The following is a 26456-nucleotide window of genomic DNA, read 5'->3' on the forward strand; positions in this document are numbered from 1 at the left end:
TAAATAAATCGACCAAACAAACTAGACACAACCTGCTTTTGAACCACTGACTGTTTTCCAGACCTCCCTTTAACATTTGCTCTCTGAATTCTTGCCAGAATGTCACGAACCGCATGCATTACTCCAAAGGAGGCCTAACCAATGCCATGCAGAGAACAGAAATTACCTCACCTATTTAACACATGACATTCCAGTTAATATAGCCCAGTTTGCTGTAGCTCTTGCCTCTTTCACATTGTCGAGTTAACTCAGACACAATATATCATTCACTACAATCTTCAGGTCTTTTTGTGGCATTGCATCCTACCAGTGTTACTCAATTCTAACTTTTATGCTTTTGATTATTCTTCCCTTTGTAAACCATTGCTTTTATTTCTTCTGTCCTGATGTTCGTTTTATAGCTTTCAGTTCCTTTCTCTCATTTATCAAAGTCTCCCTTGAACCTCCGAGGTGCCTGCAGCGTGTTATTATTCATTGCTTGCTTTGCTGTAGCACACAGATTGGGACTGGGACACTTACGCAAGATGTGGTATAAACACAGTTTTAGGTGTACTCCCTGCCTGGAAGATTTTACAATCTAAACCCTCAGTCTTATAAAGCAGCTCTGCGTGGGCAGATCCCAGTGTCTGCAAGAAGCCCTTTGAAGTCAATAGGGTTCCATGCAGATGTCTGCAGTGTAGCCAAGAGCCTGAGGCTAAAGTCTACACTGCAGACTGCTGGCATAGCTACCGTCGGGTCAGGGGTGTGAAGAACTGTGATTCCCTATCTGATGTAGCTGAGCCAGCCAACACTCCTAATGCAAAGCAGCACTACTAGCTGCACAACTTCTTGCTTGAGGGTAGTGGTTTTCCTATACCAGTGCAAAGTGTAGCTTTTCCGGTGTAACTGCACCCGCAACTGGAGTGCTTTTGCTGACATGGTACATCAGTATTCCTAGTATAGCCATGGTCTAAGAAACAAGTGACATAAGGGGAAAAGAGGAAGGAAACAGTAATGTATATAGCTTTTATGTACATATACAAAAATTCCTCTCTGCTTAAAACAGCAGTTCTCAACCCACAAGCCAGATGTGGTCCAATTAGCACACGGTTGCAGCCTAGCTGTGTGCTAAAGGGCTGTCTGGCTGCCTGGCCCAGTGGGGTGTGGATTGGGTCATTGTCCAGCCCCACACGTCAGGGTCAGGGCTGCTGGCTGGCCCTGCTTGGCTGGGGTCCAGCCTGCAAACTTCAGGCAGCCAACTGGTCCTGCATGGCAGGGGTCTATCACCAGGTCCCTGCAGTCTCGGTAACACATTGTGGGCTGCATATGTGGCCCACAATGATAAATAAGTTAAGAAACTCTGGTCTAGAAAAATAGATTTAAATCTACCTTCTTTTGCTGGCAAATTTCCTATGGGTGTTACAGCAACAGTGGGTCTTATGGAGAGATTTAAAGAGTAAAAAAAGAAAATGTGTGTGAAGCTTAAATAGGGAAAGTTAATTGCTATATAGCCTACATGAACTCTTATGGAAAATAGAAACTTGGCTACAAACATCACCGGGAAAGGCCAAAATCCACTGGCAGCCAGGGGAAGTTGTGTAGCATCATACTTTCACATGTGTTTGTGAGATTGGAAAGAGAGCCAAGACATACGTATTTACTCTAAGACGGGACTACTCAACACACGACACATGGGCCGCATGCGGTCCACAGCCCGTTGGTTTGCAGCCTGCAGTGCAGTTTGGATTTATGCGGGGCTCAACAAACAGTAGTCAATATAATGGTCTTCTGGGATATGTGTTTTAGTAGTTAAATTCCTGGACTGTCGTTGTTCATTAGAAGTGCTGTCATGTGGGTGGAAATCGGATAAATATTGCATTTTATTACTATCATCAGAACTGACTTAAATGCGGCCTGCGTGTTGTGTAGTCTTCCCTTAATCTTTGTATTCCCGCCTGTCAGTGCAAAAGAAGCTATTTGCATACATTTGCATATATATTTGCATGTATATGCAACCACACTTAAGTTTCCGGCCCTCAGCATGTGCTGTGTGAGTATCATTGTGGCCCCCGGGGCTTTCAAAGTTGACCTAAGAACTTTGATAGGAGATTTCATTAAAGAAATAGTGTGTAATGCAATGAAAGATAAGATTGCACGAAAGTGCAAAGTTAATGTTTCCACAGCAGCTTTTTGGATGCAGAACACATTGATTATCACTACGGTCACAGTCTTTCCTCACTGATCTGATCCTGAAAAGGGAGCTGTGCTGGGGAAGGATCTGACTATGAGGAGCCCATTGCTGCATCTGGGGCCATGCCAACACTAGAGAGCTTACAGTAGCACTCTGCTGTATCCATGCAGCTGCAAGGCTGTAAACATGGGGGTAGGGGGGCAGATGAACCGCCTCCCACTCCCCACTGTAGGGGCATGCTGCTCCTTCCCCAGTGGATGATGTGTGGCCCCAGCTTTCCCCTCCCCAGCCTGAGAGCATGGGAAGGGGGAGCAGTGCATGGCCCCAGCCTCCCCTGGCTGGAGTACGGATGAGGGAGACACTGGGCAGTGTGCAGCCCCAGCCTCTCCCGGGCCTGGTTGAAGCACTGGGGAGAGGGAGGTAAGGCAGCCCCTAACCCCAGGCTCACCAGCTCACCAGGAGAGCTGGCAGCATGGCCCAGCCTTGTGGGGCTGAATCGCAAACGGCCTTGGGGAAGACACACTGAAGAGGGAAGGAGCCAGGCATTGCCCTCCCCTGCCGCTGACCATGGCTGTAAGATTGCGGGTGTAGCCATTCCACGCTGATAGGAAAGAGCTTGCCCATTGATACAACAAAACCGCCTCCACACGTGGCTGTAGCTATGATGGCAGGAGAGCCTTCAGAGACATAGGCGCAGCCCCTGTCCGCTGGGGTCCAAGCCCCCCGTGGACAGAGGCTGGTCCACAGCAGCTGCCTCTGTTCGCCGGGAGCTCAGACTCCCCGCGATCTGTGGACAGGGTCTGCTTTGCGCATCAGCCTCCCCTGCCTCCCCCACACATTGCTCCCTCTGTTAGAGGGGGCAGTGCACGTCTAGATAGAAGCAGCAGCATGGAGGTGGGAGGCAGCACCACAGAGCTAGTGATGGGGAACCAGCTTTTAAGCCAGCTCCCTCCAGCACTGGCTCCTGCCTGCTCCCCCCACTGCCTCTGTAGGAAGCAGCAAGGGGGAGCAGGTGGGTCCGTGGAGCTGATGCGCAGGGATCCTGCTCCCCATGCATATTAGCTCCAGTCTGCCCCCCATATCCTCCAGAGGCAGCAGCATAGAGGTGACGGTAGGTGGATCCAGATACAGAGGCAGCAAGGGTGGAGAGGGGAGTGCATGTAAGAACATAAGAACGGCCATACTGGGTCAGACCAAAGGCCCATCTAGCCCAGTGTTCTGTCTGCCGACAGTGGCCAATACCAGATACCTCAGAGGGAGGGATTGCAACAGGTAATCCTCATGTGATCCCTCCCCTGTCACTCACCTGCAGAGAAACAGAGGCTAGGGATACCATTCCTACTGCTCCTGGCTAATAGCCTTTGATGGACCTAACCTCCATGAATCTATCTAGCTCTTTTTTGAACCCTGTTAAAGTTCTAGCCTTAACTGCATCCTCTAGCAAGGAGTTCCACAGGTTGACTGTGCATGGAGTGAAGAAAAACTTCCTTTTGTTGGTTTTAAACCTGCTGGCTATTAAACTTGTGTAGTCGACAAGTTTAACTAGTAAGCCCAGGCTTATTGGTTAATTGTGTAGTCGACTACATGTTGACATCCTTAATTCAGGGGGCTGTTTTTTTCACACCCCTGCCCAATAAAAGTGGGATTGTTGCACAGTGTTTGCAGGAGACCGTATCCAAAGCTTTGCTAAAGTCAAGGTATATCACATTCATTGACTTCCCCATGTCAACAGAGCCAGTTACCTCATCATAGAAGCTAATCAGATTGGTCAGGCATGACTTGCCCTTGGTGAATCCACGTTGACTATTCCTGATCACATTCCTCTCCTCCCAGTGGCCAATGTCCCTGCCCTGTGACTTCAAATTAAGGCCCTAATCCTGCAAAGAGTTACCCGTGTGCCTAACTTGGCGCACTGTGATTAGTCCCATTGAAGTCATTTGTAAATTTAACCTTAAAGTCACTTTACGTCTTTGCGGGGTTGGAGGCTATGGTCTGGTCAACAGAGGGAATTGTTACTGGGGTAACCCTCTTTTCTTCTGGCCTAAAAGTGGCTCTTTCTTGCTGTTCATAACAAAGGTGCTCATCCCGGAATAAGAATCGCCACAGAGAGCAATCTATCATATACTGGTGTAAAAGACACAGCCTCCCCTCCCCCAGTATAATTTCCCCATGTAGACAGGACAGACGCTGTACCAGGTTTTTTGGGGGGGAGGCAGAGCTGAGAGCCATTGCACCAAACCATAAACACTCTCTGAGCAGCGAGGAGTCCTGTGGCACCTTATAGACCAGGGGTGTCCAAACTTTTTTCAAAGAGGGCCAGATTTGATGAAGTGAGCATGCGTGAAGGCCGACCATTTTGCCTGACATTCTTTGAACCATTAAAATTAAATGCAAATTAACTATTTTATGCAAAGTTTATTGCAAACGGCATACTTTTCATTTCGTCACATGGATGACAAATCTAAACAGGTGTTAAATCACTCTGCCTTTCATATCTGAAGGCCAGATGAAAAAAAAATCCAGGAAGCTGAAATATATGTCAGGAACATTGTAAAGTACATTACATATTATTGGTAATAAAGGTTGTCTGTCAACTTTTAAGTTCAAAAAATATGAACAGGAACATAACACCAAGTATACATGTTGTGTCCAAATATATTTATAACTGATTTAGACCAACTGACATTAACTGAGATTTTACAATGTATTCATCTCAATACATATGGATTCGTTGGGGGGCCATAAAAGATAGATATTGCCAAATTACCTGGGGGGCCGTATTAAACTGGAACACGGGCCGCAATTGGCCCAGGGGCCGGACTTTGGACATGCCTGTTATAGACGAACTGAAGTGTAGGAGCATAAGCTTTGGTGGGTAAAGACCCACTTTGTGCATGTGACGAAGTGGGTCTTTGCCCACGAAAGCTTATGCTCCTACACTTCAGTTAGTCTCTAAGGTGCCACAGGACTCCTCGCCGCTTTTGCAGATTCAGACTAACAGGGTTACCCCTCTGCTACTTGACTCTCTCTGAGGGGAACCACTTCAAGTCCCAGCCCCTCTGTGTAGACAAGCCCTGGGGGAACAGGCAGCAGGGCGGTGAGGGACGGACCCTCCCACGCGGACCCGGGCAACCTCCGCCCGGCTGCCAAAGGGGCAGTCCCAGCGCCGGGCCAGGGCGGCTGTGATTGCTGGGAAGCGGCGGCGGGAGGAAAGGGGAGGAGCGGGCGGCGGCACACGGCGCTAGAGAGCGAGAGCAGGAGCAGGAGCAGGAACGCGCCGCGGCTGGGGTCGCCACACACGCTCGGCGCAGACTTGGAGCCAGCGCGGCTCCGGAGCCGCCCCACACCTGCCGCTCCGGCCAGGCGGCGCCGGGGAGCGAGTTCCCAGCTGGGACCCGCGGGGGGAGCCATGGCAGCCCCGCTGCGCTAGGGAGAGGCGACGCCGAGCCGGGGAGCTGCCAGCCCAGCCGCCACCGGGCGCCCTTGCAGCCCCTCCAGGTACCGCTGCGTGTGCGGGGAAAGGGGGCTAGTGGCGGGGACTTGGGGAGACTTCAGCGAGGGCCGGGGGATGCAGCGGCTGGCAAGCGGGGGTCCCCTGCCTGCCCCTCTGCTCTCCCGCGGAAGGGGAGGGTGCTGGTCCCAACCCTGCTCTGAAATGCTCTCCCCGCGCGGCTGCCCCTGCGACCCAGGGTGGCCTTTCCAAACAGCAGCGCCAAGCCCTCGGTTGTTATCGTAGGGCCGAGCAAAATAAGAGGGGCGAGCGCGTGAGATGCGCGTTTATGGGCTTCTCTTCTTCTCTCCAGCTGGAGTATCGAGTGGAAGCGCTGGCTAGCTTCAGTGGCGGGGTAATTGCTGTCAAATGGCTTGAGCCTCTCGTCTAGGGTTTTTTCTGTTGCGTCTACGCGGGCGTTGTTTTTGTCCCTTCCTTGAATGCAAGGAGTCAGCGGCACCATGCTGTGACTGTGTGTGTACATGTAAATATAGTGCTGGGCGAGGCGCGGATCTGTGAGGTTGAGGATGAGCAAATGCCTGGGCAGAGTTCACAAGGGGAAAGGTGAGATGTATCCGTGACCTGATAAGTCAGCCTTGGGTCAGACTGAACAACAAACAGGACTGAGTAGCACTTTAAAGACTAACAAGATGGTTTAATAGGTGATGAGCTTTCGGGGGCCAGACCCACTTCCTCAGATCAGGTCTGGCCCCGGAAAGCTCATCACCTATTAAACCATCTTGTTAGTCTTTAAAGTGCTACACAGTCCTGTTTGTTGTTTCAACTGCACCAGACTAACCCCACTACATTTCTACCACTATTGGGTCAGAATGACTGATTCATTTCATCTGACCGAAAACTAGGGGGCTATGAAAGCATGTAGTGGCTTTTAAAAGTATTTTTGGATGTGTGGTAAAGCTGCCCCACATATTCACCCTATGGGGTGAATATGTATTTTGCTTTAAAAAGGGAACACTTTCCTCAATAATATGGGAGGAGATTGTAATATAAACATACCATTCATAGTTTCGTTTCACTTGAGCTATGACTTAAAAGTATGGTTGTAAATAAATCTGTGTTGTTTTAGAGGTGTAGCGTAGGGTGCAGATTTGTGCTTTGTAAACCTCTCTTCAGGGAGACTCCTGGTAAAATCCGCAGAGAGATCCTGGCATAAAACAAACAGGCTAAATGTTTTGGGGAATGCGAGTTGGACATCCAAAACCAGTAACCCATCCTGGGAAACCTTTAGTCATACCTAATGTGCATAAGAAAGGTCTAACTCTTTTATTTTTGCCTCTGAACTGTTTAGGCATTAGGCATGATGAATAATGGTTGAGATGGTGGGAATGTCGTCTTAAAAAAATGTGACTGACACAGTCAGTTGAGGGTTTTTAACCCTTGGTGAGGGATGGAAGGGAGTGCTGGTTTATCAGGGAGGACTGGTTTATCAGAGAGCACTTATTAGCACATCATATTATTAGCTCCCTGTCAGCTGTTTTTTCAGTTATGATAAATGACTGTGTAGTTTCATGCTTTAACAGCCACTTTCCGCTGATCTTTCTGGAAGTAGTTGTATGAATTCAAGGCACAGGTGCCCAACTATCACGGTGACCTCTGCACCCCTCTTGTTTTGGTAGTGGCTGGCTTTCCATGGTCTAGTAGTTTTACTCCTCTGAGAATTTTAGTAAACATTTTCACCTGTTACTGTGGCACTTATATGAAATTGATGGTTTCAGGAAGATCTTTCTATATTTTAGAATGCTATCTCATTGTAAGTGGGCTAGAGCTGCTTGTCAGAAGAGGGGGCTAAAATATGTGGCATGGATAAAATGTGCAATGAAGATACTCTGACCCATGTGTTAACCATGTTGCCAAACTATGCTGCAGTACCCCTTCTGATGTTCTAGTTCTCAGTATGGTAATAGCTACACGATGGACAGGACTTTTTGTATATAAATATAATGATATTTTAATATGCAAGTTATGTCTGCAATTAGTTGTAGCAGAGTCAAACTTTTAAAACGATTCGGTGCAGGGCTGTTACTCTCCACTATCCTAGGTGCTTATGTTTAAAATGATCTGAAATGAAATAGCTTAAGTAATAATTAAGGACTGAGATTTTTTTTCCCCCAAAGGTAATAAGCACTTGCAGTTCGCACTGACTTCTGTGGGCATTGTGTTTGCTCAGCATTTCTGAAAATAGGGCAGTAGGTGTCACTTCTCACTCCATTGAGCAATCGAACAGGAGAGGTACACAGACACCTGGCTCTGTGTGTGTGTGTGAGTGCGTGTGTGCGCTCGCGCTTGCTGAGTCAGCACTATATTAGTTCATGCTCCAAAGGCTTTATTCAGTGCCAGGAAGCTTTAACTTGTCCCTTATATGTAAGCTTAAATTCTGCATGCTCTGAGAAGCCAAAACAATCTTCCAGACAGAGCTTGGCTCAGATTGACTCAGAGTTAATGGGAATGCAGAACAAATTAAAAAAACAACAACACATCACAAGTATCCTATCAAGTGGGTTAAGAATGGAAGAGCCCATAGGAATCACCTTTGCACCCTGTTTCTCTGGCCATGTTATACTTTACTACTATTCTTCTCCCTTCTCTAGTTTTATTCACAGTCACGGTAGCTCCTTCCTTCCCACTTGGGAAGACAAACACCAAAACACAGCCACAGAGAATTAGCAGCTCAGAGAAGTTTATTAAAGTGTACTGTCTAGAAAAGCATGACCCTTTAGCAGAGATCAAAAATATTATTTCTTTTATAGTAAGGGCTTTATGTTTCTACACTGTGTTCCTAACTGAACTCCAGGTATGCCTTTGGCTCAGCCCTGCACTATTTCCCTTCCCTTCAGAGTTCCCCCTACCTACCCCATTTATTATATTGATGTTAAGCCAGGCAATCTAGATGAATATCTAGGTCAGTTCAGAGTGGGGAAGTAGTTATCTGCATTTGAACAAGTTCTGCCGAAACTTTTCACATGGAGGTGTCTCCTAAGTACTAGCAAATGCTTGTTGTCGTTTGGTGTGTGTCTAAGGGAATTCTGTGTTATCTCCCGGACCTGTCCTAGAATATAAACTTGCAAACAAAAGTTCTCTTAACATTTTATAGCCACAATGGGGACGTTTTGAACAGAAGGGGAATAATCCATATCTAGCCAAAAGGTATTGTTAAATTCTCCTTTATTATTGCTGATGGGAGGAGAGGCAGGAGTATTGAAACCAAATCACTGCAGTGGGGAGTCTGACTATATTTTTAATTAGAAAATGGCCACAATTAAGGGAGTAATCCAACTAAGGTTTCCTATGATGTCCTGGAACAACTGCACAACTCAAGTATATTTATCCTTCCCATTTTTATGAATTAAAAATCTGTTTTCCAAATGGGATACCTGTTAATTGTAGGTAATTTTTTGACAGGTACCTCTTTTTTTTTTATTTATAACTTGGTTTTGTTGTTTCTACTCCAGCTCATCATCTGAAGAAGTGAGTTTTGCCCATGAAAGCTCATAATACTATATATATATATATATATATATATATATATATTTTAGTCTACAAGGTGCCACAGAACTATTCATTGTTTTTAAAGTTACATACCGACATGGCTGCCCCTCTGAGAGATTCCAAAGTGTGTGGCTTTATTACTGTGAGGTCATCACATGCCTTGCATACGTAGCAAAGTATGAGGCCAAAGATCAAGTGCCTTCATCACTTAAGAAGCATGCTTTTCTCATCTCGCTATGCCTACCCATCCTGTCATAGGTTGTTCTTTTAAAAGTATTCATAGATCAGTAGCCAGTGTCCATGGTGAGTCTGTGTATGTTTGTCAAATCCCATACTTAATGAATGTTGAGTTAATAGGTGTGACTGTGAATCACTGTGTCAGTCTCCTTGTCACTTTAAACAGTGTCAGGATCCACCTTCTGTTGAGCATGGGGACTGCTACCAGTTAGTTACTAGCAGTTGAAATAAGTCAACAGATGAAGTCTGACAGTGTATTTAATGATTGTTTCTCTTCAAATAAAGCCTTATCTAGACTTTCAAAAAGCACCTTTTTCTTACCAACCTATCTTGAACTTGTTGTTAAGTGAGGTTTTCAGCTGAATGAAACTAGCTGATTAGCTCTAACTATTGGAGGGACTGGAGTGGGAAGAGAAGAGCATCATTTCCCCCTAGACTAGACAGTCTAAAAATCACCGGAAGACAATTCAGCCCTGGTATAAAAAAGTATAAGTACTATAGATCCTCATGCAATTGTACTTGCTTTCCCCACGGATGAGTGTGAACAATTTTTGCTTACCTTTGGTCTAAACACAGGTTTTTGCACTGATAGAACACTGTTGGTTATGGCATGATTTTTTTTTTAAATCCCCAAACCTGAAATAGTTCTGCTAAATGTATCCTTTAAGATAGGTTTACAGCAGGAGTGGGGAACCTTTTTTGGGCTGGGGCCACTGACCCACAGAAAAATTAGTTGGGGGCTGCACACAAGTAAGAAACAAAACAAAAAAACCCAACCCCATCCCTCACCTTTGTGGGTTCCCTAATACTGGGGGAGGTGGGAAGCCCTGAGTTTCAGGAGCTGTATCCAGGCAAGGCAAGGGCTGCATCCGGCCCCGGGCCATAGGTTTACACAGATTACCATGTCTTAGATCTACTTACCGCAGGGTCCACGCCACATTGGATCAGCAGAAACAGCTCTCCTGTCAACCCCCATTTTCTCATTCTGGAGGAGTACTGGAGTCAACGGGAGAACAATCAGCGGTCAATTGTATTACATCTATATCGCCCCCCCCCCCCCGGCCCACACACATACACTGGATTGATCACTGCCCCCAATCTAGCCTGTAATGAAAAGATGCCCTCTGTGTGGGTGCAGTTATAGCTGTGTAACTTATTCTCCTTCCCATATGGGAATAAACCAAACTAGTATAAGCACTTTTATGCCTGCACAACTGCATCCACACTAGGAAAGGTTGTATTGCTTTAATTAAATCAGTACTGCATAGTTAAGCCTTTGGAGGAAATACTAATGTGTACTAAGCTATATTGTTTGCTTTGTCTCATGAGAGAATTTCCCACTCTTGCCGTAAGATGCTATCAGTTATTAAAATTTAAGATCTGCCCAAAGGGGGAAGGGGGGGGGGAGGATTGTTAATCTTTAGCCTTCTCATGAAATAAGATGGCAATTTCTCAAACCAGTACTTAGCACTTTCCTGCATCAGCTAAGTGGAAGGGTGAATGCAGCTTTAATAAATGCTGTTACTAAATTCTGTTACAGGTTGTAGTTGCAAATTACAGCCTGCTTGTCAGTTGTGGCTCTAAAGGGGAAAATGGTGTACTTCTAAATACACAGTAGTTTTCACAGAATTAAGACAAAGCATGAACCAGTATTTAAGTATAATGAGAAACATCTCTCTAATTCAATAGTATCTTTCTTTTTGAGAGGCCACAGAAGAACTTCTTCCAGGTGAGCTTGATGTTCCAAGGTATTACCAAGTACAGTACCTGGCAATAATATAATACATTTTGTAGAGCACCCTCTGTAAAATGATTTTGTAATGTAAATACTTTTAATAATCTTGTGAAATTGCAAAATATCAGTGTATCCCCATTTTACTGATAAGTGGAAAAATGAAGAATTGAGAATTGAAATAACTTGACCAAGGTCTTACAAGACATCAGTGGCAGAACCAGGAACAGGCTTTCCCCTAACCTCAGAGCTATTTTTATTTCCCCATTGGCTGTTGAATACATTTTTATACAGCTTTTTATAGAGCTCTCTATTACATCAAACAAATGCACATCCCTTTTGTAATAAAGTGTGCTGGTAAAATAATGACATTTATTTTTCATCCCCAGTCACCTGACTTGGATCAGGGTTACAAAGGTTAATACTTCAGTCTTAGGTGTGGAAACAAGGGTTTCAGGGGATGCTTCAGGTATTAGCTGGGGCTCTGCTGCTAGTCCCATTGCTTGGGCTCTGGTTGCTCTCCCCTCCTCTAGTACTGGCTGCCTTGTCCCCCTAACCCTCAGTACTGGCTCCTCTGGGGTCTTGGCTGCTGGCCTAGGTCTGCACTCTTGGCTATCCACACGTCAGTAAGAGGGCTGGCTTTCAGTTCTCACGCCACTGAAAATCCAATATCCATAACAGAGTAACTGTTATGATCCTGTGGTTATTGTTACTCTTCTGATGGTCATACACTATTTTGACTTCATATCTCTGTTATGGTAAAAATGCTGGATCCCACAGATGCTGGCACTCTTTAAGGAGTGTTTCTTTTCTTTACTGGTATATAGAGAAAACAATGGACAAAACTTCACAACAGGCAGGAGACCTAAACAGTGCATCCTTCCTATAGCAATAGAAATGTAGCCGTGTTAGTCTGGTGTAGCTGAGACAAAAACCAGGACTATGTAGCACTTTAAAGACTAACAAGATGGTTTATTAGATGATGAACTTTCGTGGGCCAGACCCACTTCCTCAGATCAAATAGTGGAAGAAAATTGTCACAACCATATATACCAAAGGTTACAGTTTAAAAAAAATGAACACATATGAAAAGGACAAATCAAATTTCAGAACAGAAGGGGCATGCGCGGGGGGGAGGAGGTAGATGTTTGTGAGCTAATGGTACTAGAGGTGATAATTGGGGAAGACATCTACCTTCCTCTCCCCTCCCCCCCCCCGCATCCCCCTTCTGTTCTGAAATGTGATTTGTCCTTTTCATGTGTGTTCATTTTTTTAAATTGTATCCTTTGGTATATATGGTTGTGACTATTTTCTTCCATTATTTGATCTGAGGAAGTGGGTCTGGCCCACGAAAGCTCATCATCTAATAAACCATCTTGTTAGTCTTTAAAGTGCTACATAATCCTGTATTTTGTTTATTAGATGATGAGCTTTCGTGGGCCAGACCCACTTCCTCAGATCAAATAATGGAAGAAAATAGTCACAACCATATATACCAAAGGATACAATTTAAAAAAATGAACACACATGAAAAGGACAAATCACATTACAGAACAGAAGGGGGATGTGGGGGGGGGGGGGAAGGAAGGTGAATGCCAGTGAGTTAATGATATTAGAGGTGGGGAAGGGGAAATGTCTGTGAGTTAATAGTATTAGAGGTGATAATTGGGGAAGCTATCTTTGTAATGTGTAAGATAGTTGGGGTCTTTGTTAAGTCCAGTGGGGAGAGTGTCGAATTTTAGCATGAATGCCAGTTCAGAGGATTCCCTTTCAAGTGCAGATTTGAATGTCTTCTGAAGTAGGATGCAGGTTAGCAGGTCATTGAGACTGTGTCCTTTCTGGTTGAAATGACAAGCAACTGTTTTTTCTTTGTGATCCTGTCTAATGTCTGTTTTGTGGGCATTGATTCTTTGGCGAAGGGTCTGAGACGTTTGTCCAATGTACATAGCAGACGGACACTTTCGGCACATGATAGCATAGATTATATTTCTGGAGGCGCAGGAATATGTATTCTTGATCTTGTAACTCACTTGGATAGGCCCAATAATGGTGTCAGCAGAGTGAATATGTGGACAAAGCTGGCAGCGGGGTTTGTTGCAAGGGAAAGTACCAGGGTTGGTATTAGTGTGGTATGTCCTGTGGTTGTTGGTAAGAATCATCTTGAGGTTAGGTGGTTGTGTATAGGAGACTATGGGTCTGTCTCCCAGAGCTTCTTGGAGTTTAGTGTCCTGTTCCAGTATAGGCTGTAATCTATTGATAATGTGTTGGACAGGTATAAGTTGGGATACTATTAGGAAGAAAATCCACATGAGGAACTTTATGGAGGGGAAATACATTACGAGCTGCCAAAAAGACCATCCACGCTCCTACTTTTTACCCATCTCGCTACCAGTTGTCATCTGAAATTTCCTCTCTTCCTGCCCAGCTGCTTGATCGTAAATAATGACTTGAAAAGAAGCTGTTCCTTTCAATGCAATCTGCTGTCCAGGAAAAACAATATTTCATTGCCTGCTTTAGCCAGTCTGAGGCCACTGTGCATGCTTTTCAAGCAAATTCATCCTATAAATCACTCAAACTTTCATCACTACACAATGGGCACGAGGATGAACTTATCCAGGCTCTTTGGAGACACATGATACACAGCTACCGCTAAAATAACTGCACCACTGATCTGGTTCACCAGCCGACCACATCTCGATGGTATGAACCTTTCGTCTTCGATTGGTTCTGTTTTAAGATAGATGCATCTAAATGAAGCTTTCATCTTTGATTGGTTCTCTTTTTTAAGATAGATGTATCTAAACCTGGCAAGAAGCAGGCTGTTTGTTTTCAAGATGAACAAACAAGGTGCTTGGAGAACAGCTATACTTGTGAATGAAAAGCAGGTAAACAAAAAGACACACAGTGTTAAAGGGAAACTGCTGAGATGAAACAAATATATTTTAAAATAATTCCCCTAACCTGTCTTTAAAACTCAAAAAATATAAACTTTCCTTTTATCATTGACAGTTTAGTCGTCGTAACTCTCTCTTCTTGGATAATGAAACTGTTCTCGTCAGTTTCATTTTGTTCCTATTCCCTTTCCGTGTTTCAGTGTCTGTAGCTCTTGCTAGCATGTCTGTTTTCACAAAGTTGATGTGCCCAATATTTGGGTGTAGGACAAAGTGCCGAGTACACAGTAAGGTGGGACTTTTAAAAATGTATTCTACTTCTGATCTGGCTATAAGAATTGATGCTGTTTCTGCAATCTTGTTCTCAAACCCTTTACTACTGTACAATACTGGTGTGTTTGGATCATCAACAGGGCAGAGGAAATGTTCAAATTGTTTGGATCAGAGAAATCAAATGTCCTGCTTTAGCGGCAGCGTAGAAATATTCTGGCTGCTAGTACTGAAATCTATTCTTTTGTCCTGGTTTTAATGATTCTAGCTCAATACCTTAAGGTGGGCTGTGTAGCCTGCCCACAGAAGCACTGCTCCAAAACTGCTTTTCTTTGCCATTCAGAGAACTTCCCCTGGAAGTGGAATGGATGAGTAGAAAAAAATATTGCCACCTTTTTTTATTTATTATTTTTTGAGCTTAGGTCTGCTATGTGTAAGTGCAGCATTTCTGTATTGACAGGAACTTTTTTGTTCCTTTTCTCTCCTTTGGTTGGCAGAGTCTGAGAAAACTAGGTCATACATCTATGGGCCATTGCTCTTTGAGAGATGTATTTACACACAACATAGCAATTTAGCGTAAGACTTATCTAAAAGAAATGGAAAACCTTCCAATGGTATGTTTAAAAAAGATGTCCTGAATAATCACAATTCTGATTCCATTACCTATAAGTGAAATGTTCATCTAACCACTTTGTTTTACACCGTTGCTTGTTTACACCAAGAATGAAGAAACAGCCCTCTTCTATGCACAAAAGGACATTTTTTAAATCAAAACAGTCTTTGTGTTCAGCATTAACCTGAGAAATTCTTTCCTTCTTTCAGCCTATTACCATCTGCAAATAATCTGTCATGAATTATACATCTGTATTCTCAAATCCTCAACAATTTTTTGTTTAAATCAACCAATGGCTTAGATACTGAGTTTTGCATCATGTTTGTCCTGCCATACTATCAACAAACACAAAAATCTGTGCCCTAAATTGAATGCAATGCTTAGCCGTGTGTGTGAGTGATCATGTCTAGCAGCTGCTGCCTACAGAGAGTTTAAACTGTAATACTACTTACTACGGGTTGAACCTCTACGATCCGGGACTCTCTGGTCTGGCAACATCTGTGGTGTGGCAGGACCAGGGATATTGCTGGACCAGAGTGCCCCAGCTGGCCAGGTTCACAAGGCTGACAGCAAGGAGTGGAGCCCCAGCTGGGGTTGGAGGCAGCAGGGCCAGCAGCCAGGAGCGCAGCCCCGTCGGCTGGTGCAGTGTTGGGGGAGCCTGGGGTGCAGCCCCACTTAGGACTGGAGGCAGCCGGGCTGACAGTCAGGAGCACAGTCCTGGCCAGGATTGGAGGCAGTGGGGCTGGTCCCTGTCTGGGGCTTGCGCAGTGGGGGATGCAGCCCGTCAGGGCTGGCGCAGTGGGGGGACTGGAGGCAGTGGCAGGGAGAACATACCCAGCCAAGAGTAGAGCCTTCAGCTGGGTAGGGAATCTTAACCTCCCTTTGTCCGGAAAACTCCGTGATTTGGGATCACTCAGGTCCCAGTAGTGCTGGACAAGGGAGGTTCGACCTGTACTACACAATGTCAGTGTGTTTCCAGGTTACAAAGCACTTTATTATGGTGATCTTTTAGTACAGACAAGAGAATTCTTATCTTTGAGCCCCTGCTAGCTTTGGCTGTGATTGCATCGTGGTCTTTTATTATGAATGAAGAAATGCTGCCATTGGAAAATATATTTAATAAGGATTAATATTAAATGTATCTGTAGCACTATACAGAAGAAGCACCCTTGGGTGTCTCTTTAAAGTCATTTTGTATCCATCAAATCACATTTTTGGCTGAGAATTTTGTACTCGTTTTAGGGATGTTAAATATCGGTTAATTGAATAGTCGAGTAACATCATGAATTCCTTTTGGTTATTCGACTATTCTATAGTCCCCAGGGGCAGGGCTGGCAGCCAGTGCGCTCTGGCCCCACTCCCGAGGAGCCCCCTCCACTCTGCCTGGTGGGAGCTGGTCCGCAAGGGGAGCCATCTTAAAAACCAGCTATAGAGGCAGCAGTGTGGGGTGGCAGCAGCCCCTGTTGGGGGGAGGGAGGAGGAAGTGGCGGAGGGGTTGGTCTGAGCTCCTGGACCCAGCATGAGCCGGAACTGAGCCAGGCCGCCTGCCTGCTTGGCTCCTAATACACTTAAAATGCAGAGCTGCAGTCAGGGTAGGTCCCAGACCCGGCGTGAGCGAGGACCGAGCTGGGCTGCTGGCGAGTCTGCTAAAAAATTTACTGGCAAGTGGGGAGGGAGGAGAGAAATGCGCGTAGTCTATAGTATTAACGTATAAGCTTTTGCTTATTGGTTAATCAATCACACCGTTACATCTCTAATTGTCAGTAACGCCTGTGATTGCTGTAACTTCAGACTTTCAGAGAAGGTCGCTCCTTGCAGTTGGCTTTGTTAGAAGTACTAGGTGTACACACTAGGGGTACGTCTAGACTTACTTTCACTTTCGAAAGCAGATATGCAAATTACCACTGAATTTGCATATCTTCTTCTGATCGTTTTTTCAAAAGGGTTTTTTCCCCCCCGAAAAAGCAAGCAGTTTTACAGAAAGTGGTGTGTGGGTGTTTTTTTGTTGTTGTGTTTTTTGTTTTTTTTAAGGAAGAAGGGGTTTTTTTGAAAAAAGGTGTGGTTTTTTGGGGGGGGGGTTTGTAAAGAACACAGCTTGCTTTAAAAAAACTTTAAAAAAAGTGATTGGAAGAAGATATGCAAATTACTGTCAAATATGCATATCTTCTTTCGAAAGTGAAAAGAATCTAGATATACCCTAGGTGTAAGTGCTGCTTCCCCAAGTCCTGTAAGCCTCATGACACAACAGCAACACTGAAACAGGTGCTCCTCCTCTGCCCTTCGTATTCATTCTAGGTTTCTGCACAACTAATGAGTGAACCTCCCCCTTGCCAAATGCATAGAGAATGTACCACAGGGAGGTTGGAATGGGTGTGTTCTGCCACAGAATGATGGTACCAAAACTCAGCATAGTTTTCATTTCAAAGGGGCTCCAAAGTCCTCATCTAGCATCTGTTAGCATCTGTGGTCACTGGATTGGGCCCAAACACGTCATAGGGGCTATACTTACAGCCCCACTTATATATAATGCTCCATTGGGGTGGAGAATGGCAACCAAGGGCACTCCATAGAACAGTTATGAGGGGGAAACCTATTCAAAGGGATCTTTAATGACTGCATGTAATAGCTATGATAACCAGGTAGGGGTGAGGGAGGTTGGGTTGTCTTTTATGTCTTGTTTGAAAGCAAAACTTATTGGATTTGATGCTTGCTCTTCCCAGGTAGTCTTTCATCTCAGACTTTCAAAGGTTGCTGTCTGTGCCTGTTATATTGTCATTCTTGGAGGCACTACAATCTTCTAAAAGTTTGACTTGTCACAAACACAGGTCAAAAAAGTAAAGCCAGGGCAGACTGAGGTGAAATCCCTACTCCGTTCTTCCTTGCTTGTATGTCACACTTAAAAGTTCCCTAACCAGTGGGGAGTGCTTATTTTGAGGAAGCTGGGGAGGTATGGTATGAGTGTTTCCTATGTTTTGTCCAAAAAATTTCCAGGAGGTTGTTTCGTTCTGGGGTAGAACAAACCCAGCTTTGAAAACTCCCTTTTTTCTTTTTTCTTCTTTTGCAAAATGGAATTCTTATTTTCTGGCCAGCCACACGCAACAATGTGGATGCTTTCTCTGAATCTTTTGGGTTTGCTAAATTAGAGCTGAGGTATTGCTGGAATTGCTAGATTTGCTCATGTGTTTTCCTGCTTCTAGCATTACACTTTCATTAAAACTGTTACTATTATTTATTAAGCTTGAGGTCGCCTTAGCCTAGACGCTCTACAGACACATATCAGAGGGGTAGCTTGTGTTAGTCTGTATCCACAAAAACAACAAGAAGGCCTGTGATGCCTTTGGCTATGTCTGCACTACAGTTAAGATCGAAGCAGTCACAGTCAATCGTCTGGGGTTCGAATTAGCGGATCTAGTGATGACATTCTAATTCAAATTGAAAGGGCCATTCCCATCCATGCCAATAGTCCTGCTTCTATGAGGAATAAGGGACATCGAAAGGACAGTGTTCTCCCTTCAACTTCCTGCAATGTGGACAGCGCCAAAATTCGAGTTAAGCTACTTCGACTTAAGGTACGCAGTTAACGTGTCTGGATTTGCGTATCTAAATTCGAATTTATCCTCTAGCGTAGACCAAGGGTTAAAGACTTAACAGATTTATTTGGGCATAAGCTTATTCCACATACCCCCAATACCTGATCTTTGAACTTGTAGTTAATAACATGGTTAATAATCAACAATTATTGATTTGAAGAGTTTTTTTCCTCTTCATTGTAGTAATTTTTCTAGGCCTTAGGTTTTGTTTCAGAGTCAAACAAACATATGTATTTGTTTTTTGAATCTAGAAAATTGGTGGGGAGTGGTTTTGCAGAACCAAACCATGGCTGCCTCAACCCTTCTCTGTTGAGTATAAGTTGGGAGCCAAAGTCTCCAGAATAGTTTAGTGTGAAAGGCAGCACTTACATAGTTATTTGGAATGTGATTTGATGCAAGTAGTTAATACCAGGTATTAACTACTGATGCAGTTTGCATTTGCTCTGGTCTTTGCCTCCTCTCTGGCCAGGAGTGCGCAACATAACGCCTAGCAATTGCTTCCCTTCTCAATAGCTATTGGCTTCTGAGAACTGAAGAAACTGCCACCATAATAGCTGAAACCACACACAAGTCTCCTGCCTTTCGATTTTGCTACACATTTTCGCTGGAGACACCTTTGAGCAGTACTAGCTTCTCTTTGTGTTTGAGTTTGTCTGATTCAAAGAATCAGAATAGAACTGCTTGGGAAAGCACAGAATTTTCATACATGTCACTCCACTTCAATAGCCACATTGCATCCGGCTCTCAAGCTTCTTATTCTTGGGACCAGGCTGGCCTGGCAGCCAGTTTCTGAGACGGTGTCTTTCAGAATGTTTTGTCCTTCGAAAGACTGCTGTGATGCGGGCTGCGTATCACCTGCTTGGCATCCCTAATAAAGGAATCTTGTTTTGCAAAAGTCCTGCACCTTGCCGCCTTCTGCTGTGGCACGTGCATTATTTCATTCTTTTTCTCTTCCCTCCTAATTCACTGTGCTGGAAAGAATCAGATCCCTGGTTGAACAGCTGTTTGGAATGACTAATGTGACTTTTCAGACCCGGAGCCTCCTCCCCCAACCTATTTTGATGCTAATATCTTTTGGCATCTCGGAAAAAGCGGGATTAGTGCAGGTCATGTAGGCCAGGAGCCTCCATTCACTGTCTCTCTCTGCTAAGCAACAGAGTTTGGCTTTCTCTTACTGTTTACTTACTGAATCTTTAAGTCTTCTGTTGCTTTGAATGCCTCCATTGTCCGGACATGCTGCCAGAAGCAGAGAGTCTTTGGCTCTGTGTGCAGTGCATTATGTCCCCAGGAATCTAGCTAATAACTTAATAGCTTCTAGTCTCTACTGAGCTCACTCTGAAAAGTGCTTTGTTATGAGTTGCAGAGCACACAGATGGAGAGAAGCCACTTATCTCCAGGCTGTCACATTACTACTTGTTCTCAACATCAGGTGCCTTCACAGACGGGCAGTGGGGGTATGAAAGAGTTTCTTTCCGAATAGGAATTGACACAATAGAGAGAAAAGCAACAGCATCTGCCCTTACAATGACTGCTCAGGGGCATGAAAGCTTTTCATAGACCCACGCCCACGTGCTCTGCCAACCCACGCGCACAGCACCATGCAAATAGTCTCCCTTCTCTCGTAATCACTGAGACAAGTCGACACAGTATGATACCTTACTGTATTGAAGCTCTGTTTACTTGGCCTCAGAATGTGAAGTGCTTGCTGGGTCATATTGTCCATTGACTGTCTAGGCAGATGGAAGCATATGATTATGGTTAAATTTGGGTATGAACGTAAGTTGGGTTCAGAGATGAAATCCCGACATTTCCACCAACTGACAACAGCTATTGCAAAAGAGTGATTGTGTGGAGGAGGAGAAGTTCAGAGGTTTGCTATGTTTTAGCTTTTCTACATACTAAGAAGGCTTTGAGTGGTCAATGCAATATTCCCCCACTGTCAACTTTGATCACATGGAGCTGATTATTTAAGGTGTGGGGAGTTGTTATGTTGAATTGTTAGGTAAGGTGCTTTGATCCTCCATCTGCTAAGAATGCCACCTTTTTTTGTTTTCATTTAATATAGAAGGAAGCTCAAGTTGTCAAACTCACATCTGGACTTTGTACACCCAAAAGTCATAAAATATTCAGTACAGTTCCTTTTCTGCTTAGGGGCTAGTTGTGCATCCATTAGTTTTTGTTGATGAACACCTGTTTTCACAAGTAGCTCTTCTGGCCCCTCAGAAGCCAGAAGTAAATTATGACTGAAGACGAATTAAAATACTGTAATAGCATGTTGCTCTGAATCATGAAGGTCCAAGATTTTCCTCTTGGCCACACATATAGGCAGAATTTAGCTCACCACTGAATTCGCCACTATATAGCAAATGAGTTTCCTTGAGAGTTCTAATTCATAAAACACCCACAAACATTTCTCTCCCCTCCACCACTCATTGCCTAGTCTTTCATTTGCCTTCTTATTTTGTCAAATAAATGAGCAAAAATAAAAAAGCAAAAATTGCAATGGGCACCTCTCAGTTTGTTTTACGTCAGAAGCAGTGTGGGCTTAGTAGGGTTAATGTATGAGAGAGGCTCTAACTTACTACTGTATTTTGTGTCAGGGTTTTATTTCTTTACTCTGCTCTTGTTGTAGTTTTTTGAAATGCGTTTTCTGAAATGCCTTTTCTGACGCTCTTGTTTGTGTCTTTTGTGCCTTTTTTTCAGGAAAGTATGCCGCAAACGCCTCCCTTTACAGCTATGTTTGACAGCAGCGGTTACAACAGAAACCTGTATCAGTCAAAGGAGGACAGCTGTGGAGGACTCTATTACCATGACAGCACTCTCCTGTCAGGGTCTCTTGAAGCCCTCATCCAGCACTTGGTACCCAATGTAGATTACTATCCTGACGTAAGTCTATACACCCTGTACATTAAACTAGCTATGCTTTGCACCTCGGAACGGGAGGAATCTAGAGGAAAAAGCAAAATGTAATTTTTGTTACTGGGAGCAGGGCCCGTAAATGAGGGAGGGTGGATGAATGATGCCAACCACAATCTAAATGGCTCTGCTTTTGCGATTCTTAGTTGGAACCCATAGTAATGAAGCAGGGACACACAACACGACACAAACTTGATTCTGTTTTTTTGCTGGACATCGCTGTTTACTGATCTCTTTGCCCGACAGAGGCATTGCAGCTAGTGTGGATTTTGGTTTTTGTTTCTCCATCACTCTGCTAGAGAGAGATGGGTGACCTATTAGCTTAGGTCACAAAGGTTTACTGCAGAGCAAGGGAAGAGAAGCTAAAATTATGCTCCGAGTAATTTCAGGTGCTGCACTTGTACAGACAGTTGTCCCAAAGGAATAATTAAACCAGCCGCACCTTGCCATGGGACTGCCTTGTTTTTGTCTAGTCTTGCATAACTAGGCCCAAGTAGCTGCTGTGTAATAGTGGTGCTGGAGAGGTGACATGCATTACAATTAAATGCTTACTTCTGCAGTAATATCAAGCATTCTCAGCACCAGCTCATACACTGAAGTTGTGCTCTGAAAGATAAACCATGAAACATTTGAGTTGAAAAGAATGTTGTAGTGGGTGTATGAAATGCATGATGATTTTTCCCTCTGTCTCTCTCTTGCCTGCAGAGAACATATATATTCACCTTCCTGCTCACTTCACGGCTGTTCATGCACCCGTATGAGCTGATGGCCAAGGTTTGCCATCTGTGCACAGAGCATCAGAGACTCAATGACCCTGGAACTGACAAGGTTAGGTTTCTTGCTAAACCTATTAGATCTCACTTTGCTAAGTATACTCAAAGTCTTTTTTCCTATGCAAAGGTAGAACTCTACTGCTCAGTGGGTCTGCTACAGGATTGAATATACTGAAAACCTGTCATTAGTAACTATGACTTATGGCTTGATCCTGCACACGCTGAAGTCAAAAGGAGGTTTTGCCACTGAATACAACAGTATGAGATTGGAGCCCTAACGAATGAAAACCATCTCTGCTGAGACATGTTTCCAAAATCCAAGGCACTATAAGTAATTTTTTAGTTTTCTGAAGTTAGAGTAGGAAAAAGAAATACAAGAGTTCATACCTTGGATACCTTAAAATGCATATGGTACCAAATATGTAGTGTATACATCTTGATATGCTAGGCTGTAAACTTGCAAAGACTTAAGAACATATTTTGCATTAAGTGAACACACTGGAACTACTTGCATGCTTAAACAGATGCCTGTGTCTTTTGCAGGATTATTTCTTAGATAATAATAAGCTCTTTAGGACAGGTTTTTTTTTTTTTTTTGGTCTGTATAGCAATTAGTAAAACAAGTTTCTGGTCCATGACTGAGCTCTTAAGCTATCATTGAATATATATATGTAGTCCCACTGAATTCATTTTTGTGCAGAATTGAGACCTTAGTTGTTATATCTGCAGAAATAATGGTTATAGTAGCCTTATATTTTGGAAGGCACTACCATAACTAGCATCTAGGAATGTTCTTGTATTGCTAATTTTTGTTTTTAATTTGCCAGTTCACTGAAGGACTGGTCCAAAGCCCAATCAGGTCAATGCACTTTGGCATTGCCCCTTAATCCAGTGATAAGTTAAATTACATTTAAAGTTTTAACTTACTTCATGTCTTTCTATTTCACTATTGCAGTAATTGTAGATTGTAAATCAGTCTGTTTACAGATTTGTTTTATTGATGTTCCATATAACATTCTTTCTTTTTTTTTTTAAACTAGAGCCAGATACGAAAAATTGCACCCAAAATCCTGCAGCTGTTGACCGAGTGGACAGAGACATTTCCATATGATTTTCGAGATGAAAGAATGATGAGGAACTTGAAGGAGCTGGCACAACGAATAGCCAGTGGTGATGAGGTCAGTTACCTTAAAAGACATTAGTTTAATATCTTCACTAGAGTGAAATATTGCTGGCTATTCATGAATAATATGTACCAGCATTGGTTGTTACAGAGGTAACTGAATGAATAAGAATTGAATGTTTTGATCAATGCCTACGGTGCAGACGAATCCTTAAAACCACCCCAAAGACCTAATCAATGTATTGGTTAACCAACACTTTGTGCTGAAAACTCCATGCTCAGTCCCAATCTCTATATTGAATTTTTGGAACAATATTTATTTTTGTGCACAAAATGAAAGAATTGTCAGTGTGAGCAGCTGTTGCTTGTAAGTTTCAATTCCATATTTTAAATGGTGTTAGAGGAGGAAGTTGGGTGTGACTTTGAAAATCCTATTCTGATATGAAACATTACACTAAATTCATGTGTAGAGGCTTTTTAGGATCATGCCTTTGATCTTTAAGACTCATAGGAGAGGCACAGCAACATGCAGGAGGACAGTTTCTAAAGGGACTATATTAACTAGAATAGGAAGAATTGGCTTGTGTTAAGGTACTGAATTTGAGCTGAAGATCTGAGCTGCATTCCTGACTTGGACAGATTCCATAGAATCATAGGGCTAGAAGAGATCTCAGGAGGTCATCAAGTCCAGCCCCCTGCCCAAAGCAGGACCAATCCCAAATAAATCAACCCAGCCAGGGCTTTGTCAAGCCGAGACTTAAAAACCTCTAGGGATGGAGAGTCTACCACCTCCCTATGGAACCCATCCCAGTGCTTCTCCACCCTCACGGTGAAATAGTTTTTCCTAATATCCAACCTAGACCTTCCCCACTGTAACTTTAGCCCATTGCTCCTTGTTCTGCCATCCGTCACTACCAAGAACAGCCTCTCTCCATCCTCTTTGGAACCTCCCTTCGGGAAGTTGAAGGCTGCTGTCAAATTCCCTCTCACTCTTCTCTTCTGCAGACTCAATAAGACCAAATCCCTCCACCTTTCCTCATATCCCCCTAATCATTTTGGTTGCCCTCCACTGGACCTTCTCCAATGTATCCACATCCTTTCTGTAGTGGGGGCCCCAAAACTGGATGCAATACTTGAGATGTGGCCTCACCAGTGCCGAATAAATGGGAATAATCTCTTCTCTAGATCTGCTGGCAGTGCTCCTCCTAATGCAACCTAATATGCCATTCGCCTTCTTGGCTACAAGGGCACACTGTTGACTCATATCCAGCTTCTCATCCACTGTAACCCCCAGGTCCTTTTCTGCCAAACTGATACTTAGCCAGTCGGTCCCCAGCCTGTAACTATGCTTGGAATTCTTCCGTCCCAAGTGCAGGGCTCTGCACTTGTCCTTTGTTGAACCTCATCAGATTTCTTTTGGCCCAGTCCTCTAATCTGTCTAGGTCACTCTGGACCCTATCCCTGCCCTCCAGCGTATCTACCTCTCCCCCTAGCTTAGTGTCATCTGCACATTTGCGAAGAGTGCAATACATCCCCTCATCCAGGTCATTAATAAAGATGTTGAACAAAACCGGGCCTAGAACCGATCCTTGGGGCACTCCGCTTGAAATTGATCACCAACCAGACATTGAGCCATTGATCACTACCTGTTGGGCCTGACAATCTAGCCAGCTTTCTATCCATCTTACAGTCCATTTATCCAATCCATATTTCCTTAACTTGCTGGCAAGAATGTTGTGGGAGACAGTATCCAAAGCTTTGCTAAAGTCAAGGTATATCCTATCCACAGAGCCAGTTACCTCATCATAGAAGCTAATCATATTGGTCAGGCACGATTTGCCCTTTGTGAATCCATGCTGACTATTCCTGATCACTTTCCCCTTTTCCAAGTGCTTCAAAATGGATTCCTTGAGGATCCTCTCCATTATTTTTCTGGGGACTGAGGTAAGGATGACTGGTCTGTAGTTTCCTGGATTGTCATTCTTTCCTTTTTTGAAGATGGGCACTACATTTGCCTTTTTCCAGTCATCCGGGATCTCTCCCAATCTCCATGAGTTTTCAAAGATAATGGCCAAAGCCTCTGCAATGACATTTGCCAACTCCCTCAGTACCCTCGGATGCATAAATCCGGACTCATGGATTTGTGTGTGTGTAGCTTTTCTAAATAGTTCTTAACCTGTTCTTTCTCCACCAAGGGCCGCCCACCTCCTTCCCATCCTGCGTTGCCTAGTTCAGTAGTCTGGGAGCAGACTTTGTCTGTGAAGACAGAGGCAAAAAATGCATTGAGTACTTCAGCTTTTCTGTCACTAGGTTACTTCTCTCATCCAGTAAGAGCCCCACGCCCTCTCTGATCACCCTCTTATTGCTAACATGCCTGTAGAAACCTTTCTTGTTACCCTTCACATATCTTGCTAGCTGCAGTTCCAATTGTGCTTTCACCTTCCTGATTATTCCCCTGCATTCTCAAACAATATATTTATACTCCTTCCTAGTCATCTGTCCAAGTTTCCACTTCTTATAAGCTTCCTTTTTGTGTTTAAGCCCATGAAGGATGTCCCCGGCAAGCCAATCTGGTCGTCTACCATATTTGCTTTGCTTACTGCGCATCGGGTTGGTTTCTTCCTATGCCTTTAATAAGGCTTTTTTAAAATACTGCCAGCTCTCTTGGACTCCTTTCCCCTTCATGTTAGCATCCCAGGTGATCCTGCCCATCCGTTCTCTGAGGGAGTCAGTCTGCTTTTTCTGAAGTCCTGGGTGTATATTTTGCTATTCACTTTTCTTCTTTTTGTCAGGCTCCTAAAATCTGCCATCTCATGATCACTGCTTCCCAGATTGCCACTCATGTCTACTTCCCCTACTAATTCCTTCCTGTTTGTGAGCAGTAGGTCAACCTGCATAGGGTCCCTGGTGGGTTCCTTCAGCACTTGTACCAAGACGTTATCTCTAACATTCTGCAAAAACTTCCTGGATTGTCTGTGTTCTGCTGTCTTGGTCTCCCACCAGATGTCAGGGTGATTAAAGTCCCCCATGAGAACCAGGGCCTGTGATCTGGAAGCTTCTCTTAGTAGTCTGAAGAAAGCCTCGTCTACCTAATTTCCTGGGTGGCCTGGGGCAATTACTTAATCTTTCTATATCTTGGTCCAC

At 44.0% G+C, this 26456-nt stretch overlaps 1 protein-coding gene across 2 annotated transcripts in view; it reads left to right on the forward strand.

The window, feature by feature from the left end:
• RASGEF1B (RasGEF domain family member 1B) overlaps positions 1 to 26456 on the forward strand; it is a 324638-nt gene that overhangs the window by 273441 nt on the left and 24741 nt on the right. Inside the window, exons 1-4 of one of the 2 annotated variants that reach the window (XM_075929473.2) lie at positions 5535 to 5668; positions 21204 to 21386; positions 22122 to 22244; positions 23230 to 23367. In XM_075929473.2, the coding sequence (XP_075785588.1) occupies positions 21210 to 21386; positions 22122 to 22244; positions 23230 to 23367 (438 nt within the window). In that variant the 5' untranslated portion in view covers positions 5535 to 5668; positions 21204 to 21209. Of the gene's footprint in view, positions 1 to 5534; positions 5669 to 21203; positions 21387 to 22121; positions 22245 to 23229; positions 23368 to 26456 lie in introns of those variants that run through there. The other variant, XM_075929472.2, reaches the window with a different exon arrangement.

Source organism: Pelodiscus sinensis, chromosome 4 (assembly GCF_052426305.1).
Source record: "Pelodiscus sinensis isolate ZL-2025 chromosome 4, ASM5242630v1, whole genome shotgun sequence".
NCBI classification, from domain to species: domain Eukaryota; kingdom Metazoa; phylum Chordata; order Testudines; family Trionychidae; genus Pelodiscus; species Pelodiscus sinensis.